Source organism: Hippocampus zosterae, chromosome 5, assembly GCF_025434085.1.
Source record: "Hippocampus zosterae strain Florida chromosome 5, ASM2543408v3, whole genome shotgun sequence".
NCBI lineage: Eukaryota > Metazoa > Chordata > Actinopteri > Syngnathiformes > Syngnathidae > Hippocampus > Hippocampus zosterae.
In genome coordinates this window covers 10,553,090-10,574,361 of record NC_067455.1, presented here as the reverse complement: position 1 = coordinate 10,574,361, position 21,272 = coordinate 10,553,090, and the positions used below count along the sequence as shown (strand labels likewise).

The window sequence follows — 21,272 nt, the reverse complement described above, 5'->3', positions numbered from 1 at the left end:
TTTCCTCCGGGTGCTCCGGTTTCCTACCACATTCCAAAAACATGTATGGCAGGCTGATTGAACACTCTAAATTGTCCATAAGTGTGAGTGTGAGCGTGGATGGTTGTTCGTCTCTGTGTGCCCTGTGATTGGCTGGCAACCAATTCAGGGTGTCCCCCCCGCCTGCTGCCCGAAGACAGCTGGGATAGGCTCCAGCACCCCCCGCGACCCTAGTGAGGATCAACAGCTCGGAAGACCATACAAGTCCTTGTGCCGCTTTATTTCCTTCTGCAATGCAAAATGTCAGTCCAGAAGTGAGTCTTCAACATTCCCGTGATTAATTGTGATTGTTATATCAATTCTGTTCATTGATGTCCAATTGGTGTCCGTCCCACAGTTGATGCTGCAAATTCCACAAGTGAGTTACAATTTGTGAATCCTCTGAGTGCTTTTCTGTGGTGATGGGGGAATCATGCTCATCATGATCACATTACTAGGGATGGCCGTGGCAGCCTCCCCTCCTGAGGCCTTGGAACTGTGCTGCATGCTGATGATATCACCGCTGCTTTGCTCTGCCTCTGCACGCCGGAAAATATTCCTCATAGTTGCCTGTGCAGGAAAATAACAGTCTGTTATGACTGAATGACAGAATAAAGAGTGCCTATTTTTTAAACCTGTCCTGTTCAGCTTCATAGTGATGCAAAAAGGTGGATCACACACACACTCATGCCTAGGGACAATTTAGAGTGCCTCATTAACAGTGTATCCGGAGAAAATCCACACTGGCACCCGGAGAACATGCAAACTCCACACAGGAAGGTCGGAGCCGGAATCGAAACCTGCACCTGCGCACTGTGAGACAGATTTGCTAACCACTAGGCCACTGTGCAGCCCTCTATTCTATTCTGTTCTGTTCAAATTTTTTTCTTATCATTCTAATCTTGCTTTTTCCTTATGTCAAAACCTGGCATTTGAACAGGTGTGTAGAATTTTTATATCTACTGTCATAATACTATTTTACAAAAGGTCAGTTGTGAAAATAGTTGATTTTTCAATAGTCATTGTGACAAATACCACTAATTTCAATGATATGTAAAGGAAATATGTTCTATCCCATCAATATAATTTTTTAAATGTCATTCTAGGTCAAGCCATGTTTTGCCGCCATCTTTTTGCCACGGATGCCCGAAGGAGAAACACTTATCGAACGTAATTCCTCAACATCATGACTACAGCATAGGTAATACATACCATGCACTGCTCCGTCCTTTGACCGAGAACTATAAGTTTTTTAGAATGACATATTACTTGCACCTTTGCTGGGGAACTTGGCGCTAGGCTTGCGATCTGTGGTCTGGCACAAGAGTGCGTGTCCTTCAAAATGCGCTCACGTTGAGCGTAGGTCATTGCATTATATTAGTTTACCACTAGATGCCACTAAATTCCATACACTGTGGCGTTCAAGTGCTTTTGATTTTAGGGAATCGTTTTTGTACAGTGCAGTATTGTATATTGAACAAAATGCAATCCTACCTGGAAGTTGTTAGTCACAAAGCAGTATACCACAGGATCCATGCAGCTATTCAGACTGCTGAGTGTGACGGTCAAATGGTAGACGATCTCGTGGTGAGGCATATCAGGGTAGAAATACACCACCACCTATATGCCGGATGCATAACGCAATATCACTGCTTGGCAATTGCAATTGATAAGAGCGTGCCAGCTCTTCCCACCCACCTGTCGTACGTGGAACGGTGTGAAGCATACGGTGAAGATGATTAAGACTGTGGTCAGTAGCTGGACCGCCCTCCTGCGTCTCTTCCTGCACGGATAAACAAGGACTAACGATCTACTCTTGCACTATTCCGCTCACTTTTCTGTAATTTCCTTCGGATATGACTTGGATTGGAAGATCTTATTGCATTGTAAGCTTAGTCTTTAGACAAGGTCCTCCCTCGACTGGTCGATCACAAGCTGTCCGCTTGTAGACAAATGTGTTGGTGTCCAGTTAACCTTAAATTCATGCTTTGGGGAAAGTGGGCGGAATACAGATTGAAACACAGAACCTTTTGGCTATAAGGCAAGACATTCATACAAGTCATACATTGTGCTGACAGTTTCTCTAAGACAACGGAACTGGTGTTTTCAGTCACATCTTACACACTTGAGCTAAGCTTCTCAACAAGAATCACCCTGATGTATCGTTTTTTTTGGTTTTGTTTTGTTTCAGTGGGTTTATACAAATGAATGAGCTGTCTTAGATCTACCGGTAGATATGCATCTACCTAATGGGCACCCCTGATTTAGTCAGATACCTATATCTTCCAGCTGGACATGCAACGGGCATGACACCATTTGCCAGCTCCAACCCAGATTTTAATGCAGTAATGCTGACTATGAGGCCTAAGCACTGGCATGGTACATGCTTTAGAAATGTGATCTGCCCTGCATATTTGTTCTGAAGCTAAATGCCCTTTCTAGATATTTCTTATGTGTGATGTTGACAGCAAAAGTGCCTATCATTGACCTCAATTCTCAAGACCATTTTTAATTGAAAAGTATTTGCTCAGCCACTGTGGCATTGCCATCTACTGGCCTGGCATGTATATTACAGCATTGTTTTAAAAATTTGCAGGGCCGTGTTATCGCTATGTGATTTTCTTTTTAATTAAATGGAAAAAAATGCAAACGCACACTAAATATGCCAACACTTAATAAAAACCAATAAAAAATAACCATTCATTCATAATGTTGGTTGTACCTGCTTTGCTGCATCAAGCGATGATCGGCAAGCGCCCATACAATCCGCAGTGTGAACACAACGATGACGACAAGGGGTAGAAAAAACTCAGTGAGGGTGAGGAAGAGGAGCTTGGAGAGGCAGCAGCCAGTATGTTGGAAAGCCATAGACAGGAAGGAGTAGGTGACCACAATGGCGAACAGCCACACAGAGATACACACACATTTGGCCACACCGGAATTGCGCCACCGGCGAGATGCTTCCACCTGTAAGGACATGAAAATTACAGTCATCAACATCATAAAACATATTTTTGATGTTGATTTAAAAAAATTGCAAGGCAGAGTCAAAATCAGTGAAAAATTTTTTTATAAATATAAAATGTACAAATAGAAATAGTAACTTTCTGTCAAATATCTCATGGTTCAGACTTGACATCATGAAGAGGATGATTCCCCAACGACAAGTATTGCCACCAGACTTGCCTGCACGATGGCGAGGTAGCGGTCGACGCATATGCAGGTGAGGAAAAGGATGCTGCAATACATGTTGACAAAGTAGCTGAAGATGTGTAAGTAAGAGCAGGTGAGGCAAGCTCCTCCACTGTAGTAAAGCAGGATGCGGGTCGGCAGTGAGAGATTGACCAGCAGGTCTGTCACGGCCAGATTGATGGTGTAGATCACAGAGGTGCTCTTCTGCTTGGTGCGGAAACAGAACACGTAAAGAGCCAACGTGTTGAGCACCATGCCCACCTGAAATAGGAGGCGGGCTTGTCATCATGAGAGTGAGCAAATATGCAAAATGCTTCATTGAAAAAAAACAGGAGTCACATACCAGGAAAATGAGAGAGTTTATGATCATGAGCGCTATCCAAAGTCCATAGAAGTCATTGTAAAGTCCCTCGTCCAAGTGAGCTAATTGTTGAAGGTATGCTTCCATGCCACTTGTGTTGCTGACACTGGACACGTCTGCATGGCTGCCGAGGGAAGTGTTGATAATAGCCCAGGATGCCGTGCTGTTTGCACTCTCAGTGCTCATGATGGACATGGATGATGATGATGATGATTATTAAGGTTGCTCCTCACATGGTGGGATGCCTCCGAGTGGCGCCAGGGGGGAACGCCGGCTCTTGGGCCCCCCAGATGCGGCTAAATGCCCACCAGCCGGCGGGGAAGGAGGTGGGGTCTCACCGGAAGGTGAGGCACCCAGCGCTCACCCCACTGGAACGGAAGGGAGTGGGAGTAGCCGCCCCACAACTCTCCTTAAATAATAATCAGGCGAGGGCCCTTCTGAACCTCACGAGGCGCCAGTGTGAGTTGTACCGGGTGTGGGACCCGGCAGGGGAGGCAAGTCCCAAATGGGGGCCGATTGCTCAGGAGGAGGATTAAGGTTGTTGATGGTGGTGAGCACCTGAAGGACGATGACAATCGTGCAAATCACATACATGAGTTCAAAAATACATGCATACAGTATGAGAACGGTTGTCTTACATTCATTTTGCACATGTATCAAACAAAACATAACTGAATGTGTTTGTGGCGTGAATCTTTGTCTGTCACGGCGTCTCGAGATGGGCCCCGCGACCGACTTGTGACCAATGTTATTACAGTTACTGAAAACTAACGAAATAAGTCAAACTAAAACAGAAAGAAACATTTTCCTTAAAGATTGAAACAAAAACAATATCCATCCATCCATTTTCTGAACCGCTTAATCCTCACTAGGGTCGCGGGGGGTGCTGGAGCCTATCCCAGCCGTCTTCGGGCAGTAGGCGGGGGACACCCTGGATCAGTTGCCAGCCAATCGCAGGGCACACAGAGACGAACAACCATCCACGCTCACATTCACACCTAGGGACAATTTAGAGCGTCCAATCAGCCTGCCATGCATGTTTTTGGAATGTGGGAGGAAACCGGAGCACCCGGAGAAAACCCACGCAGGCCCGGGGAGAACATGCAAACTCCACACAGGGAGGCCGGAGCTGGAATCGAACCCGGTACCTCTGCACTGTGAAGCCGACGTGCTAACCACTGGACTACCGGGCCGCACACAAAAACAATAGTTCTTATAAAAAAAATGCTAACTGAAACCGCATTTCTTAATTATGATACGAACTAAAGGTAACTATAATTATAGCAAACATGACCTAGGTTTCGTCAAATCATTTTATATATATTTTATAACATTTGGAGTTGATTTCAAATGTGATTACTGTTCAGTCATACTGGAAAAAGGAACAGTCATTCGGGAATTGTAGTTCACTTGATTGCACAATCCTTTCAATTATTATTATTATTTTTTTTAAAATCTTGCATTTGACAAATTCGCCATGCATGAATAAAAAAACCTACGGTAAAACGAATACTAACTCAACTAAAATGAAGCAACAAAAGAATCTAATGAACCCCTTCTAAAAAATTGTTCCGAGGTGCGAGTATGAGCGTGAATGGTTGTTAGAATATAATATATTATAATATAGCATTTGTTAAAACCTACAATGTGTTTCCACATCTGCTTCATTTTCTGTTTCAGTGAGCATCAAACGGTTTCACTCCACATCTGTTTTGTTATTATTTTATCACTTTTTTGGCATGTTATTTTTGTGATGCTCCCCCTCAAGGAGAATGTTAGAATTTTAAGTAAAACCTTGATTCAACCTTTAATTAAGGGGTGAGGATAGCCACGGTTGGTGGCAGAGACAAATAGTCATTTTTAATTCAATGGGAAAATTGACTTCTACTACAAACAGCTTGGAAGTCAACCAGCATCACAGAACAAACTGTGAGTGAATTTGGAGGTTTGATTGTAATCGATCATTGGAGCTCTTATTTCCCTTGACAGATCATGAAAATACAGTGTAAACATTGCCAGTTTCACTATTAGACACCCTCTCTAAATATACAATCCCATTTTTATTTTTTTTTTGCAAACATGTTTGTGTGGCCTTCTAATGGACTCTACATTTATTTAGCGCATATTTCCAAACAATATATCAATGCAAACTGTCAGCATGTTGCGATAAATACATCATACACAGTGGTGATGCAATGGCTGCAAAGAGACATAGAGAAGAGTCCGGAGCGCTCCCAGGCACATCACAAATAAATTCCAGCAGCGTGAGAGTCTCTATAAACTTGTGCGTGTGTGTGTGTGGGTTGTGTTGTGTGAGCCTCAGAGGGCTATAGCAAGGGAGTGATGCAACAAATATCTACTAAGTCCAGCATCATCTTATTGCATTTTAGAGAGCCCCTCAAGGCAATTGACACCTTTTGTTTCCGCAATAACTTTGATTTAAGTGTCATAACTGCTCTGGTTGCAGGATGGGAATACAACCCTGTAGATTTGCCTCAACGGCGTACATTTCTGTAAAAACTCAAATCATTTTTGTATTTCAAAGGGAGGATTGTACTGTAAGATTAAAAGCAGTAAACAGGTAGTTTATGCTCAGTGCAAGCATCTTTTTTTTTTTCTTTAGGCAACCCAGATCAGGTCTAAAGCGATCATACAAGAATAGAGAGGATCTTCTTTAAACGTACCTTGAGAGAAAACACAATGAGCCCAGCAGGAGACCGAGTCGATCAGATGGGCTCAAATCCTTGATGCAGTGAAGTTTTCCAAGCAGGGCTTTGCAGTCATTGTTTCTGTTCAACTTGCCCTACAAGTTCAGACAAAATATCATCATCATCATCATCTTGTGTCCCTGCAGCTTCTTTCCTACTGCTGCTCCATGCGCAGCTTCCTCTTTATATTCACCAAAGCCTTCTTTTGTGTGCCATCCTGCCTCTCAGTGTCTCAAGTTTGTCTTTCTCCGCCTATTAACGTGCCTCTTAAGTTCCCATCTGCCCCTTCAGTGTCTTCCAACATCCCTCCCTCCCTTTCCCTGACTTTAAATATCCCGTTTGGTCCTCAGACAGGAAGTCCGAGTATTTGTTTACCTTTTGATCAGACAAGCATGTTCATGTGAACTGTATGCTAATATCACAAGTTACGTAAACATATGGGCAAATGGTAAACTAGGTGGGAGCATTTCAGCTTCTTAGTTCTGAGGTTAGAGGTTCAAATCTGGGTTCCTGCCTTGCTTCAGCCAGGGGCGGCAATAGCCAATCCTGGTCACTCCTTGGCCACCCCACATTGAGGGGAAAATGTTGATACCTGTGATCGTCTCGTCATTTCCACCAAACAAAAACAAATTTACACTTAATGGGGATATGAATTTTATTTAAATAAATAAATATATAAAAATACTGTCATAAGAGTAGAACGGTCGATTCTTGCAATCAATGACAATCAAATTACTTTCCCACCATAGCAAGAAAACAACAAAACTTCACATATTTGCCTCACGTGTATAGATTTACAAATACCTTGCATCAAAAGTCTTTTTATACCTCACGCCCAGGCCTCTGCTACATCCCATGTGACAGAATGAGACAGGTTTGTGTCTCCTGATTTCCTGTCGAGAGGATCATCATCACTCACAGCTTGGCAACGTTCCTTGGAAACATCCGGAATAACGGATGTCTGGACAAGGAGCCATGGATCAACCTGTTACTGAGAAACGACACAAAGAAAAGACGCAGGACACAGGCGACAGAAAAGAAGTGAAGGGTGACGCCCCCCCCCCCCACAAAAAAAATTGTGAAAGCAAGTGAATGCAGTCAAAAATTGAGCGGGGGTGTTTATCTGTATTTGAACACATTATGACAGAAATGACAGGAGGATCAGAGAATGATGTGTTTTGTTGCGGGGGGTGTGAGGGTCAACAATGACATTCCACAGTGTGAGTCAAGCAAGGAGAACTGAAAGACTGTTCCTGTCAGGAATTAGCAGATGATGGATGCCAGACGGTAAAGTTTCTGCACCGTTTACGTCTCTGCCTCTGTTCTCATGATGCATGATGTGATGCTTTTGTCAGGGATGAGGGGCTGATAGATGGAGGGGTCTGTCCTTCACTAGGCTCCTTTTGCAGCATGTTGATTTTTTTTTTTTACCCCCAAATTTGATGGAATGTTCAGATGTTGGTGAAAGGACCGCATGCACGCAAAACTGTCTGTTGTCTTTTATATATATATATATATATATATATATATATATATATATATATATATATAAAATGTACATTTATTTATTATTGTACAGGCAACGGCATACATTATATGAATTATTATCTCTTTGCCTCATATAACCCAACTCTCTTTTACAGTACAGCACATGCATATATCTAACAAATCACACATGTACAGACACTTTGTGATTGCTGCAGGCTTTCTATTGAATTCAACGTCAGAGTGAAGAAAAGCAGACTCAGACTTGTCCTCATGTCGTGATGATGATGAGAACACGGAACATTTGTACAAACTTGAGGTTAGCAGCGAATTCAAAAGGGTGGTTCGTTTGGAGGAGGTCTACATCCACGTGTTTGTCAACCCACTATTCAACACAATTTACTGTACATTATTAGAGTCTAATTCTTCATCAAAAACTTGAAATACAAATATGTATTCAAATAAAAGAAACCAAAGAAAGCTGAGTCATTAAAAAAATATCTACTGACACCACAGCAACAGGATTTTTTTTGCACGAACATTATTGAAAATATAACAGGAAATACAAACTACCATAAAACAATCTCACCGCATACTTTTTTTTGCGCTCATTTCACAGTAACATTTTGACAAAACCTGATAATGAGTCCACTATTATGTTTATGAAGGCACTTCAAACATAGTCAGCATGAACATTTTCCATTATTCACTTTTTTTACAAATGCATCACAGGAAAGGAAAAGAACAGGGAAGAACACATGAGGCTGAAGTTTTTTTCAGAAGTCCGTTCTTACGGAAATGTATAGACGGAAGTGCATTAACGGAAATAAAAACGGGTTTCATAGCAAAATATGGTGTTTTGGTGCAGCATGTTCAGTTTCAGGTGTGCAGTAAATGGAAAAACAGTTTTCATTTTCGATGCACCATTTTCAAGTAAGTTAAAGTGAGAACAAATTGCGCAAGGACACTGGCAAACAAAAAAGTCACCTGAAGATAATTTTGACATACCAAGGAAAAGAGAGAAAAAAGAAAATTTCTAAATATTTATCAAGAGTGACATTATAAAAACTCGAAAAGCTCATATTTGCAAAAAAATAGTTGGTCTCCAACATTAAAGTTAATGTAAGGCTTATGGCTGCCATGGCAAAATAGACTCGAGTGTCTGCTTGCATGTTGAAGACTCAGAGAGAGACAAAGAATCAACTTCAGATCAGTGGGTCTCTTGTCGGTAATGCAAGACGTAGTAGTCGTGGACGTACATCAGGATGGCAAAAGGTTGACCAATTATGAGTGAAATCCACACTGCAGCGTTGCCGTAGTTACCACGCAGGTGATGGCCAACAAACCAGGCTAACGGAAGCTAATGAAAAATAAAGACATCAACATTGATGTTTACTAGGAGTGCGAGAGAAGAAATTGTATTGTAATTCCATTCGAGATCAAACATGTGCTGCTATGCTCAAAAGGTGGACAGGGAACCATATTTGGCGATGAAACTTTAAGTTGAAGCCAATGTAACATTTCTCCAAGACAACCAATAAGGAAAGAAAATGGCAAATTATTATTAAACATAATGTCATTTGCTGTTATGAGTACTGCTATGCAAGTATATTTTTATTTTACAATTATGATTATATGCACAACTAAATTCAACATTAAGCAATCATTACTTTTTACTTTTTTTAAACTATTTGTAACAACATCACAAAACAATAGCACAGTTAGAATTTTAATACATACATTCACAGCATTCAGATTCCAAATCACCTTACCTGAGCCATCATGCCCATGAAAGCCCACAGTCGGAACATCTTCAGAGGAACACTCACCAGATACTAACACACAGATAGGGGGTGGGGGCACCAACAGATGGCATTGAACACTTGAAACTTTACATCTGCTTCTACAGGTTTGCATGAGCAGAGGGTTAGTTCATGGGCTCTTCTGTACCTCGTGAAAGAACGCCGACAAGAAGAAGACTGCTGACTGGCTGACTATCTGACTAAAACCTCTCCTCAGCAACGGTTTGTAAAAGTGCCTGCAACATGAACACGTCTTGGAGCTTGACATTTCAAGACATACATTGATGGAATCACAGAGTCACTCTACTTGCCACCGAATATTCCATTGATGTTTCGCTATGGATAATACCAAAACACAGCTATCAAGCAGTAGTCTATATCTGTAGCTAGTGGTGCTTTGATATACAAGTTTAATTCATTTTTGACCATGTTTGTGATGCAAAACACGTATTTCAAATCATCCTTGGCCACCTGGGGGCCCTATAATACAGACATATTGGTACTCGTGGTTTTCTGAGAGGATCTCGAATAACGTATTGATTGATACTTGATCTCTGAATGTGCAATAGGAAGAGACGGTTGCCTGTTTAACGTCAGTGTGTGAACAATATTGAAAAAGGAAGGCAAGAAAAGATCAAAATATGGCGTTTGCAGTAGGTTACTGGATGTACTGTAAATGTTATACTCATTCAAATAAGTCATGGTTAATTACGGTATCTTCAATAACTGACATGAAATACCGCTACTCATTAAAAGCTGCAAAAGACGACTTTGCTTTGGATAACGATGCCGCATTTTCTCTGCTGTTTGTTTTTTCTTTTTTTTCATGTGTTGTACTTGTGACTTGCACTTTCTTTCAAGTCATTTTCCAAACACATCATAGTGTCATGTACAGTCTGCTTGCATCAAACTAAATGCTCCCCTGAGTTTTCTTCAAGGAATTTCACTGTGCCGTCTCCAAGTTTAAGTGTGTGAATAACTCACCGGAGACACCACTTGTGAACGGGGATGTTCCAGTTCTGCCAGAAATATGTCACCGACTCAGAGTTCCTGAAAGATGAGTCGGGGAAAAAAAGGATACTGAGGCTTTACAGAACCTAAATAATGGATCAGTGGGTATGACACTTTCATTAATATGATGGAAAAAAAACTTTATCAGACACTTTTAATACCCTCTGATACCCCCGAGGCTTTTCAAAATGATCAACTGTCACTCACCACATTCACAGCCATGAATTACAGTAACCGGTCCACTGAAAACCTCATGAAAATGAAATATGCAAACGACAACAGCAAAATATTTACCACCAGTCTTTGTAGAACTGTCGGTCTCCGAAGCGCAGAAGCTCTGCTGTGAAGTTCAAAGAAGAGTGGAAGAACCAGTAGAAAAACATCAACCAAAGCAAGTGGTTGGGAACCTATAGAGAGACAGGGATCCATATAAACACGAGAAGGCGGTACCGCATGAAATAATATTTCAAAAATAATAATATCTTGCCATCTGTTATCAGCCCGCTCTATCACCTAGCCCATGTTGATATGTTTTTTACTCACAGCCAATCTTAGAAGTCTCTCAGTCATCCGAGATAGATCCATGTCCTCCAATTCAAGTGAGGAAAGAGAAAAAACTGTTACACATTCAAAACAATTCTGTAACTGCCTGTCATGTTCGATTCTCACCTCCAGCGGCTTCATAGAGCTTTCAATGATGGGAATCATCCACTAGAGGAGAGAGGTAAAAAATGTGTAAGGATATTCTCAAATATGCACCATCATTTCATCTTCAAAAGAGACACTGAAGTGATTTCAGAAAAAAAAACTTGTACCTGTTGAGTTAGACCCACTAACATCTGGATGAGGAAGACCTGGAGGTATACACACACAGTTAAAATGTCAATGTGTTAGTACTCCAACAGTTTGAAAACTATTCCCAAGAACAGTAGAGACTTTAAATTGTTAATTATTTTCCCTCGAATAAGTAATTCATGTCCTAATGTGGATGCTGGCTAATTTGACTTTTAAAAAAACAATCAGTAATAGATGGATTAAATATCTTCTTACCATCTCAAAAAGTCTCCTCAGGAGGAAACTCATGCGGATCTTAGGAGAGCGAGGAAAGTTGAGCTCGTAGCATAGAGTCGGAGCAAAGGCAAAGTAGTAAAGGTCTACAGACACCAAAAGAGAAATTACATGTGACACTTTGATTTTTTTTTCTTTTTTACAGAAGTAATCAATCACAGAAAAAAAATACTGATCACACAAACAAAATAAAAGTACTTCTCATCGTAAGGTTGCCAGGGTAACAAACTTTATGGTCATCTACGTTGAAGTACTTGGATGATGGACCTATGGACAAAACAACAATACATGAAGGTCTGCCACAGATCAATTTCAAACCAGTAATGCTGTGGTAACACATGCTTGCCTATAGATGTCACTGGAAGCACGCGAGCAAAGGCCATTGGCAAGTTTGTGTCACTTACAAGACAGAGACCTAGCCAGTTTCTTGGCCTTCATGGTGCTCAGCTGCCGACACCACATGTTGACGTCCTTGTAGGAGTAGAGCTTTAGGAAGAGAATGGTGTAGGTACCGAGTGCAAAGGCACCTCCAACTGAAAGGGGAGAAAAGGAGGATGGCATGTCAACATCCAATGTGTGAATGGCACAATGATGAGATATTGAAGCAAGAGCGGTAGTTTGCCGGCAGAGGGTCACACTCACACATTTTATCGCACTAATATAATTGAACACGTGCGGTAGGCACACACATGAAGACTGCTGTGCCAGCAGAGTAAGGTGCAGGTCAGAACGCCTGGCGTCAAATCACAGCCGATCCTATTCGGATGCCATCTGTCGCTCTGGCTAACGTAGCCACCAGACAAGCTACCGGTGATCATAGTCGCACACGCAGTGATGACATCAACTTTCCATCCAACACATAAAACTGCCATTAAGTTCACAAACTATTTCTCTGATGTCTCCTTCTCTAAAAACAATTAATACATTAATATAAAAACAACAAAATGTCAATGGGAAACTTTGGAGTTACAGTAAGTCAATTTACTGTATATCTTGTTGCTCTCCAATGTTCAAACTTGTTGCGCTCATGGAATGTTAACAAAAATGTCCACCCTCTCAGCAAGCTGACATATTTTGCTGTTGTCAGGTACATGTATATTGTCTAATCGAAAGTGTGGCAGCTTGATCAAAATTGATTTCGAAGACCATAACATCTTCATACAATGACTCTGAAGTTCAACGGAAAATGAACATTTTGGTGGAGAATTTGGGACGTCTCAAAGGCACCGAAGAGTGACACCCCGAGGATTAAACATTTTCTCATATTTACAATGACGTGCTTTGTCCAAATACTTCAGCGCTGTAGGAAATTGAGGTACTCTACAAAAAAATGGCTGCAATTACAAAAAAAAGAATATATTGCCAAGCTCCCCTTTTCTGGACCATAATATGCTGTAAGTCTTTCCAGAACACAAAGACAAATGGTAATTTAAGGTCAAAAGAAACATAAGAAATATTGAAGCGTATGTGTTCAAGATAGCAATAACTGCGGTTTTGTTCTTCCCTCTTTTATATTGGCCGCTGTGGAGCCAAGTGTGTGTGCATACACAACACACACTTGGTGGTCTTATATACACACACACCTGCCCTCTTGTACTGCCCTTCCGGTGTGAACAGCAGAGCTAGGAGGAGAACAGACAGATGGGCTGACTCCTTTACTCATTCAGCTCCCAGTCAGAGGCGAAGGCAGCGGGGATGACAAAAAGCAGCAGCGACACTTTCTGCCTTTTGTGATGTTTGGACATGAAATTAATCTCAATGCCAAAGTCAACATTTTAGCGTAATGCATGCCATAGAACAACCAAATTATCATGTATTTGCAAGAAACCCATTATCAGCCTCATAATGTGTCTCATAAAATGATCCATGGCTGCACTAGACTGATGACTAAAGGACAGAAGCAATGTCAAGACTCTGTACTCACCATGCTGCATTATGTTAATACAGTAGTGTGAAACTTTTGGGGGTTAGCTGACAACATTGACCTTGATGGGGATTTTATTTACATCGGCCTGTTGATTATGGAGAAGGGTAAAACAACGTCAAAAGCATTAGCAAACAGCCTGAAGAAGGGACTCTGTGCACAGGTTTTCGAGAGGGCTCTCCTTTCCATAGTACACTGCAAGCATGGACATGCACGCACACACACTAAACTACAAATGAATGTTTGCAGTCCAATGCAGTAAGGGAAGCATAGACTTGGAATCTCCTGGAGACAAAAGAACTGTTAAGTAAGGACATTGCAGTTATGACCTCATGAGAAGGCCAAGTCGTCTAGCAGGTGATAATCGAGTAGTCTATCAGCATCTAAACATGGACGTAAACGGACAGGTGGCTTGTAAATGACTTTACAGTGGAGCCTGTTAAGGGATGCTGAGATTTTGTTTTCTCTAGGGGAATAATGGAAATAAGAACTAATTAACATCCAGTGTCCCACAGTAAAACTGTTCTCATCGGCAAACTTTTTTTAAATGCAGAGACAACACTTTAAGTCACATTTTAACATTCCATCATGATCAACAAGTGTGATAAACATTTTTAGAACTGAATGCAATAAATTGTGTTAATTGTCTCATTCCGTGACTGCTGCTTCCCAATGTGTTGAATGTCCAATTTGCCATGACACTACAAGTGTGGCAGAGAAAGCTGAGCAATTGTGTTCCACTTCAGAGGAACCATTTTGAAATGAAAAACTTGAAGTTTGGATTTGAAATATACCTTTTGTGAGAAGCGTCTGAACTTTTCTGAGTATGCTGAAGTCACTCATGATGACGTTTTAGGTGTTGGTGTGACTTTAGGAATGTACTTTTGCATGGGTTGAAAATTGTGCCAGCGTTCATGACATCTTTTCAATTTTCCCAATGGCACTGTGCTCAAAATGTCGTCTTAACATAAAACCTGACCATGTACACTCATTGTTAGTGCACTGGAAAGCCTGGTGTGCGTGCATTAATTCTATAGTTTCCAGTGTGTGTGCCAGTTTCCATCAGACAGAAGACTGTGAACCCCCGATGACCCTTTCCTGCAAAGCATACTCTCTTTATGGCAAGACTAGCCTCCTCCTATACTTGCCTTGTCTTCCTCTGCCAGCTGGATACAATCCAGTCATGACCAACTGGTCCATTAGCACTAACCGACTCCAATTATGACAGGCTTAGAGGAGACGTCTTTTATTGCACAATCAAATGGATCGACTGATTCTTCGAAGGACAAAGATATGAATGCCCTCTTAATCTTTACTGTATTGACATTTTTTTCAATCTCACACATAGCTATGTTGCAGGTGCTCAGTGAGAATAGATGACAAGCTAGTACTCCAGTCAGCTAGCCCAAAGCAATGCTATTGAGTTAGCACCTAATTGAGAGCCATGAGAAATGGCATTTTAAGAACGGTAAAAAAGAATAAAACATTTTACCTGGGGTCGTGGAGGGCACCACAAGTACCACTGCGGCAGGGAATGTGAGCATGACAGTCAAATTAACACTATGGACAAGAAAGCCCGCACGCTCACTGAATGAACCCTAGGAGGAGCAAGAAAGACACACACAGTCAGCGTATTTGGTTGTAATAAATAAGCCACCAAGGTCAAACATATTGTGTTGCCAGTGATGTTACAGGTACCTATATATTGTGCGAATGATTTGATTATTGGAGTATTACAAGTATATGATGACTTTATGATGGTAAAGTTTTAAAAGGCTTTAGTTTTGTAACAGCTAGAGTACGACTGAATGTCCTAAATGTAGATGGTGGAACTAACTTTGTTTTGCTGGCAAATGGGATGCTGAGTCAGTATTAAAGGATGGTTTTAGAAAAATAATCCAAAAACTGGGTTTGTGCGACTTACCTTTGACAACTGTCTCTCTGTATAAAGAGCCACCAGGATAAAGGCATTGGAAACTGTTGAAAACAATGAGTCAATGAATGACAATGTATTTTCTTAGAAAATGTCATTTGTCCATCGTAGCAAGCATAGCATTAAAATAATATAAGTTTCACCTTTACAGAAATCACACAATATATATTATACTCGAGGCAACAACATTATTCCAGCAACAAATTTGGTGTCCAAAGGAATGAGAGCTATGGACTAAATTTTATATCTTTACAAGAAAGTCTATTACAATTTTTACCAGCAAATGGTCTCCCCCCTTAAAGCAAGCACACAAACCCTCTTGGCTTTGGTCTCACAAAGAAATAATAGATCATACTCAGTTTAATAGCAATCCTGCCAAAAGAAATGAGCGAGCACGAACAGACCATACAAATGCCATGCAGGCTTACACAAGTAATACAAGTAATTAATTTCCACTGTTTTGCTTCACTGGAGAGGGTTTATTAAATGTTGACATTTATAATAATAGCTGCTCTTATCACTGGTGTGTGATACATCACAGATCAGGTGTGCATTCCATCGGGTTTTGCGCAAAATCCTGAAATACATGGAGGACTTGCTCTAATGCATTATATTGTCTTCACTCTCATCAAGGATTATTAACCTAACATACATTTAAAAGTATGAAGAGATGAGTTTGAGTATATTCGTTTTTTTTTCTGTGACAAACAGCAATAGTTTGGGAATGGGAGTGATGAGTAGTTGAAAATAGAGTCAGGATGATCAGATGGTATGAGAGCAGCATATGTTGCACAATACCTATGCGGTATATCAGTATATTGGCCAAGTGGGCATCCCTCAGGAGACAAAGTCAGCTGCACCATGCACTGCAGACTTTACCTCACTTTATGTATTTCAAAAAATGTGTGTGTGTGCGTGTGTGTATATGAGCTTCTGTGTGTCTTATACTAAGGCAAGTTAAGTCATTTTCTCATGGTCCGTGGTCGAGTTAATTTTACTGTACATAGAATCTAATATAATGATGGACTCCTTAATTTCACAAATCTAAATTTTCCTTTGTATAATTCTCCATGCTAAAAGAAATTACTGAATTAAGGTTAATATTTTTGAAGACATCAATATGCTGTAAGTGTCATTATCACTGATCATTTTACAATATTTCGGAAAAAAGAAAAAGCTGTATGTGTTTTGCACGTACCAATTACCAGGCACACTGCTGGCCAGCTGTAGGGGTCCTTCAAGAATAAGGAAATCACTTGAATAGGGTCCACCAGAACCCCATATCTATTCAAAAATAATTAGAACACAAGCGTTAAAGAGATTACAAAAAGATGAAGAAAGTGATGAACTGAAATCACACAACTCCGCCCGCTTAGGAGAGCAGTTCCTCTTCAAAAAAAGTTCACCAGTTGAATGAATATTTTTCTTTTAATTATCTTCCTCATAAATTTGGCAAAAGAGAGGGCTCCAGACTGCCCAGAAATAGTCACTTTGCACCTAAAATATGAGCGAATCTCTGTTTATCAGACGTTTAACATCAGCGGTTATTTTTCACTCGAATGACGTTTCAGTAACTTGTAACATTATTGACTGTGGAAAGTGTTAAACCAGTTGACCTTTCCGTGGGAAATACTTAGTGTCACCGTGCACAAAGTTCTTTGACCCAGTAAAATAAATGTCATGAAATAAAAAGATTACTCAATACCAGTTGTATAAAATGCAGATGGGATTTAAAAGCTAAGCATGCTTACCTTAAGAGGTTTTCTAGGAAGAGTCGGGCATTACTAAGTATCTGTAACAAACAAACAAACAAACAAACAAATAAATAAATAAATAAATAAATAAATAGTAACAGGTTACAGTTACAGGTTTTGCTTCTGCAAAATGGCACTTTTCACTTGCTCTCTGTCACTTCTTTCATCACCGGGTTATATTTTCTATTTTCTTCTTCCTTGCCTCAAATTTTTCTTCCACTTTATCCTACTTTTTTCTCATCAGTCTTTTTTTTTTTGACTCTGGCTCACTCTTTCTATTTGTGAATGGATGGTGATATCTCATTACCCCACACAAAGGCTCCATGCCTGGGGATGGGACAGAAGTTCAGTAGGAATGAAGAGAAAACCTCTCGTGATGAACACAACGATCTGTGTTCAAAGGCTGGATTAGTAGCAGGCAGGCTTTGCTGCAGCTGCATCCCTGCTCCTATTCGCTCACATTCAGTCTCTTATCTGAACAGAGAAGACACAATTCTGTTATCTGGGAATTGTGTTAACCTAACATTGTGCCATACCTTGAAATAATCTGGGTTGTGAGTACATAAAGTGCATTTTATCTGGACTGAGGTAGATCTGACCACACTGTCAAACTTACTCAAAGCACATTAAGGGGACTATCGATCAAAAACAAAACACCTTGCCAAGATGTATATTTATAGTGTTCAAGCTGGCAAAAGACCAATTCTGACAATGGATAAGACAAAGTGAGTGATCTTAGATGCAAATGTTTATGAAACTAAAAGCAATCTTTTTTTTAAACTACTGCTACTACTACTCCTGTTACTACTACTACTCAGAGCACAATACATTTGATCTTAACAAATAGCATACAATCCATCCATACATTTTCTGAACCGCTTTATCCTCACAAGGGTTGTTGGAGCCTATCCTGGCTGTCTACGGACAGTAGGCTTGGGACACCCTAAACCAGTTACCAGCCAATCGCAGGGCACACATAGACGAACAACCATCCGCACTCGCACCTAGGGACAATTTGGAATGTTCGATCAGCCTGCCGTGCATGCTTTTGGAATGTGGGAGGAAACCGGAGTACCCGGAGAAAACCCACACAGTCACACAGGGAGAACATGCAAACTCCACACAGGGAGGCCGGAGCTGGAGTCTAACCCGGTACCTCTACACTGTGAGGTCGACACGCTAACCACTGGGCCACTCGAGAGTACTATATTTAAAGTCGTTAACCTCAACATAGTTAGTCAAGTTATTTTTGGATGGCAATGCCTAATTTGTCAATATTTTGTTGCACTATTTTTTTTTCAATCCCTAGCTACAGATTTGGAGACAGCAGTGTGCTGAGGGGGTTTAAGATTAAGATTAAGATTAAGATTAAGATATCCTTTATTTGTCCCACACTTGGGAAATTTACATCTTCCAGCAGCAAGAATGTGGGTAGAAAGAAGAAAGAAGAAAAAACAAACAAACACAGTTCAATTAAGTGCAAAATGGATAAATCGCAGTGCTATTTACAATTGTTTTTCATATCACACACATCACATCATTTAATTATTTTTATTATTATTGTTGTTATTTTTATTCAGCAGCCTGACAGCTGTCGGTAGGAACGAGCGTCGGTATCTCTCCTTTTTACAGCGCGGGTGTAACAGCCTCTGGCTGAAGGAGCAACACAGTGCTGTCAGGGCGGGCTGGAGAGGGTGCGAGGGACTGTCTATCATAGCTTTTAGCTTAGTTAGCATCCTTCTGTTGCCCACCTCCTCTGGCGTGTCAATGGAGCAGCCCAGGACAGAACTGGCCTTCCTGACCAGTCGCTCCAGTCTCTTTCTGTCCCGGGCTGAGATGCTGCCTGACCGGCAGACAATGCCATAATTGAAGGCCGAGGCCACCACCGAGTCATAGAAAGTCATAGAAAGAGCGATTAGAGATTACAGGTATATTTAAATGGTTGTCCTTTGTTTAATATTGAGTATTAACATAGCTTGCAATCAGACATTCCAACAAATGGAACATGATGAACAGCAGCCATGTGTGTGTTTTCTCCAGGTACTGCAGTTTCCTTCCACATTCCAACACCATGCATGTTAGATTTATTCACTCATATATATACAGCATACTGTAGTGCCCTTGTCTTCATTTGGGTCACGGGTGAGCTGGAGCTTATCCCTGCTCACTTTGGGCAGAGGCAAGGAACACCTGGTAATAGCTGGTATCTCACTGAGCGGCAAAGGTTTGCAAGTACCGTATGTGTATGCACATTGTGACTGTTGGTTTTATTCTGTCAGGGTTCAGTTCACCAGATATTACCCAACTGTCTTCATTGATGCAAACAGTTTTTCTTGTCGTCATCCAATTTTGAAAATGTTCAAAATTTCTTTGCAACAAGAGTTGAGGTTGTGTCCCTCCTCTCATTCAAAATAACCAATAACCCCTCATAAAGGCAAGCTATATTGAACATATGTGAATAAATGTATCCATGGCATAATGTGAATATCCTAAAAAGCGTTCTCTTACCAGCATTACCACGCACCAGTTTAGAATGCCTCTGTAGTTACTGAAACCACTGGATGAAGACAGCAGGGACTCTTGTGTCTTGTGACAGCTTGATGGGGTAAGAATAAAAACGACAGTTGAATCTATCAGTTGTCATTTAGGTGTGGTGTTGACTGGAACTATGACGTTGATTGTAAAAAGAAATGTTGGTGCAACTCCTGAACGAACGCTATTCAAACAACAGTTTATTGAAGTCCTTGAATGCCGCATCGCTAAGCCAATCATGTTAACATAGCCATCACCGATTTGCCAAAATGATTTAGTGCACCTGTGCACCTGAAAATGTTAAGTTACTCGTTACCATAGAACTGGTTTACACGCGTTATTTCTTTAAGCACGTTCATCAGAGTTCAACTTTCTCAATTTTTTGGTGTGAAATATTACAAGTGCAGTTCCAGTTACAATGAGGATTTGGGATTCCAGCAAGCAAACGAGCTAACATGAACATATATATGTGTCCGATGCTGGACCAAAAACACCATAACAAACTTTCGGTAAGTTTTTTTTCTTTTTTGAAAAACTCCATATAACTCACCTCAATCTGTCGTTTATGTCATTGTTACGTTTCTTTTTGTCACACTTTGTTGTGGGCCGGGCTGTCTCCCACAGGCGGTCAACTTTGGCTGCCTCGCTGTCCGTTTTTCGGCCAGCGGCCACTGAAAACTGACTCGCCGACATACACTTCTCATTCATCAGCTTTAGACTCGCTCCTCTCCCCGCCGCAAACGTGGCCCTTCTCTTGCGACTGAAGGCCCCGGTCGTGTCCATATGTGCCATGTTCGAGAAAAGCAACACCAAAAGGTTTTAAGGCGCAAGTTCCCTTCGCTCGTTCACTTCACTTCGAGGAGTAGCATGCTTGATTCTGCATGGAGTGGAAGACAAATACAAGTGGGTAGGATACGCTAGCTGTCAAACAAATCCACCCAAAAGTGGAACTTCCTCACTGTCCCAAAACAGGTAGGAGTGACATGACGTCATTGAATATGTGACGCAAGTAGAAGGCAGTACTGTAATCTGACACTGAACCCAATGACTAGTCCTGAGGGGGTATTCATAGTAGACAGACACACTAAGCAGTTTTCCCCGAAACGTTTGGTGAGCCACGTCACCAATTTTCCATTTAAAAAGTATGACTACTGAAATAGTGACCATCTCATCGAAATTTGCCTACAAATGTAAATTTAGTTTACCGGGGGGGGGGGGGGGGGGGGGCATGCCACATCAAATATGGCGGACACGCTCACGTCCAAAGACGTAACCTAATTTCCAGACTACAAAACACACTGATTAAAAGCCACACCATCTGAATTTAACAATCAAAACAAGTTTATATATCCATTGGCTGCTTTGGATTGAGAACAAGCTGCAAATAAATTGGATTGAATTAAGAGTCAAAAACAAGGCATAGAACCTCAAATTCAACTACTGTAGCATGATGAAAGTACGATATATTCTTAATTAATAACTAT

General features: G+C 41.0%; 2 protein-coding genes across 2 annotated transcripts; both read right to left on the bottom strand.

Moving 5' to 3' along the window:
• Positions 1-239: 239 nt before the first annotated feature.
• Positions 240-7,782, bottom strand: gpr20 (G protein-coupled receptor 20). The gene is made up of 8 exons (XM_052066148.1): positions 7,108-7,782; positions 6,256-6,374; positions 3,554-4,129; positions 3,205-3,471; positions 2,741-2,985; positions 1,717-1,801; positions 1,513-1,638; positions 240-588 (listed from the first exon to the last, which is right to left on the bottom strand). The coding sequence occupies exons 3-8, from the start codon at positions 3,764-3,766 to the stop codon at positions 403-405; spliced, it is 1,122 nt and encodes a 373-aa protein (XP_051922108.1). The 5' UTR covers positions 3,767-4,129; positions 6,256-6,374; positions 7,108-7,782; the 3' UTR covers positions 240-402.
• Positions 7,783-7,966: 184 nt separating this feature from the next.
• On the bottom strand, positions 7,967-20,783 carry LOC127601088 (diacylglycerol O-acyltransferase 1-like). The gene is made up of 17 exons (XM_052066099.1): positions 20,339-20,783; positions 19,765-19,852; positions 17,254-17,294; positions 16,701-16,786; positions 15,494-15,546; positions 15,062-15,167; positions 12,050-12,178; positions 11,844-11,912; positions 11,628-11,731; positions 11,393-11,431; positions 11,247-11,288; positions 11,121-11,165; positions 10,872-10,984; positions 10,551-10,616; positions 9,715-9,802; positions 9,537-9,599; positions 7,967-9,124 (listed from the first exon to the last, which is right to left on the bottom strand). The coding sequence occupies exons 1-17, from the start codon at positions 20,578-20,580 to the stop codon at positions 8,975-8,977; spliced, it is 1,524 nt and encodes a 507-aa protein (XP_051922059.1). The 5' UTR covers positions 20,581-20,783; the 3' UTR covers positions 7,967-8,974.
• Between the last annotated feature and the right edge of the window lie 489 nt (positions 20,784-21,272).

Bases quoted from the DNA above. Each gene is read 5' to 3' on its own strand.
- gpr20 (XM_052066148.1), bottom strand. From the start codon at position 3,766: ATGTCCATCATGAGCACTGAGAGTGCAAACAGCACGGCATCCTGGGCT. The intron at 3,472-3,553 runs GTATGTGACTCC...CTCCTATTTCAG, and splicing joins TAAACTCTCTCATTTTCCTG to GTGGGCATGGTGCTCAACAC. The intron at 1,802-2,740 runs GTACAACCAACA...TTATCCGTGCAG, and splicing joins CGCTTGATGCAGCAAAGCAG to GAAGAGACGCAGGAGGGCGG.
- LOC127601088 (XM_052066099.1), bottom strand. From the start codon at position 20,580: ATGGCACATATGGACACGACCGGGGCCTTCAGTCGCAAGAGAAGGGCC. The intron at 10,617-10,871 runs GTAAATATTTTG...CTCATCTTTCAG, and splicing joins CAGTTCTACAAAGACTGGTG to GAACTCTGAGTCGGTGACAT. The intron at 9,600-9,714 runs GTACAGAAGAGC...TCTGTGTGTTAG, and splicing joins TGTCGGCGTTCTTTCACGAG to TATCTGGTGAGTGTTCCTCT.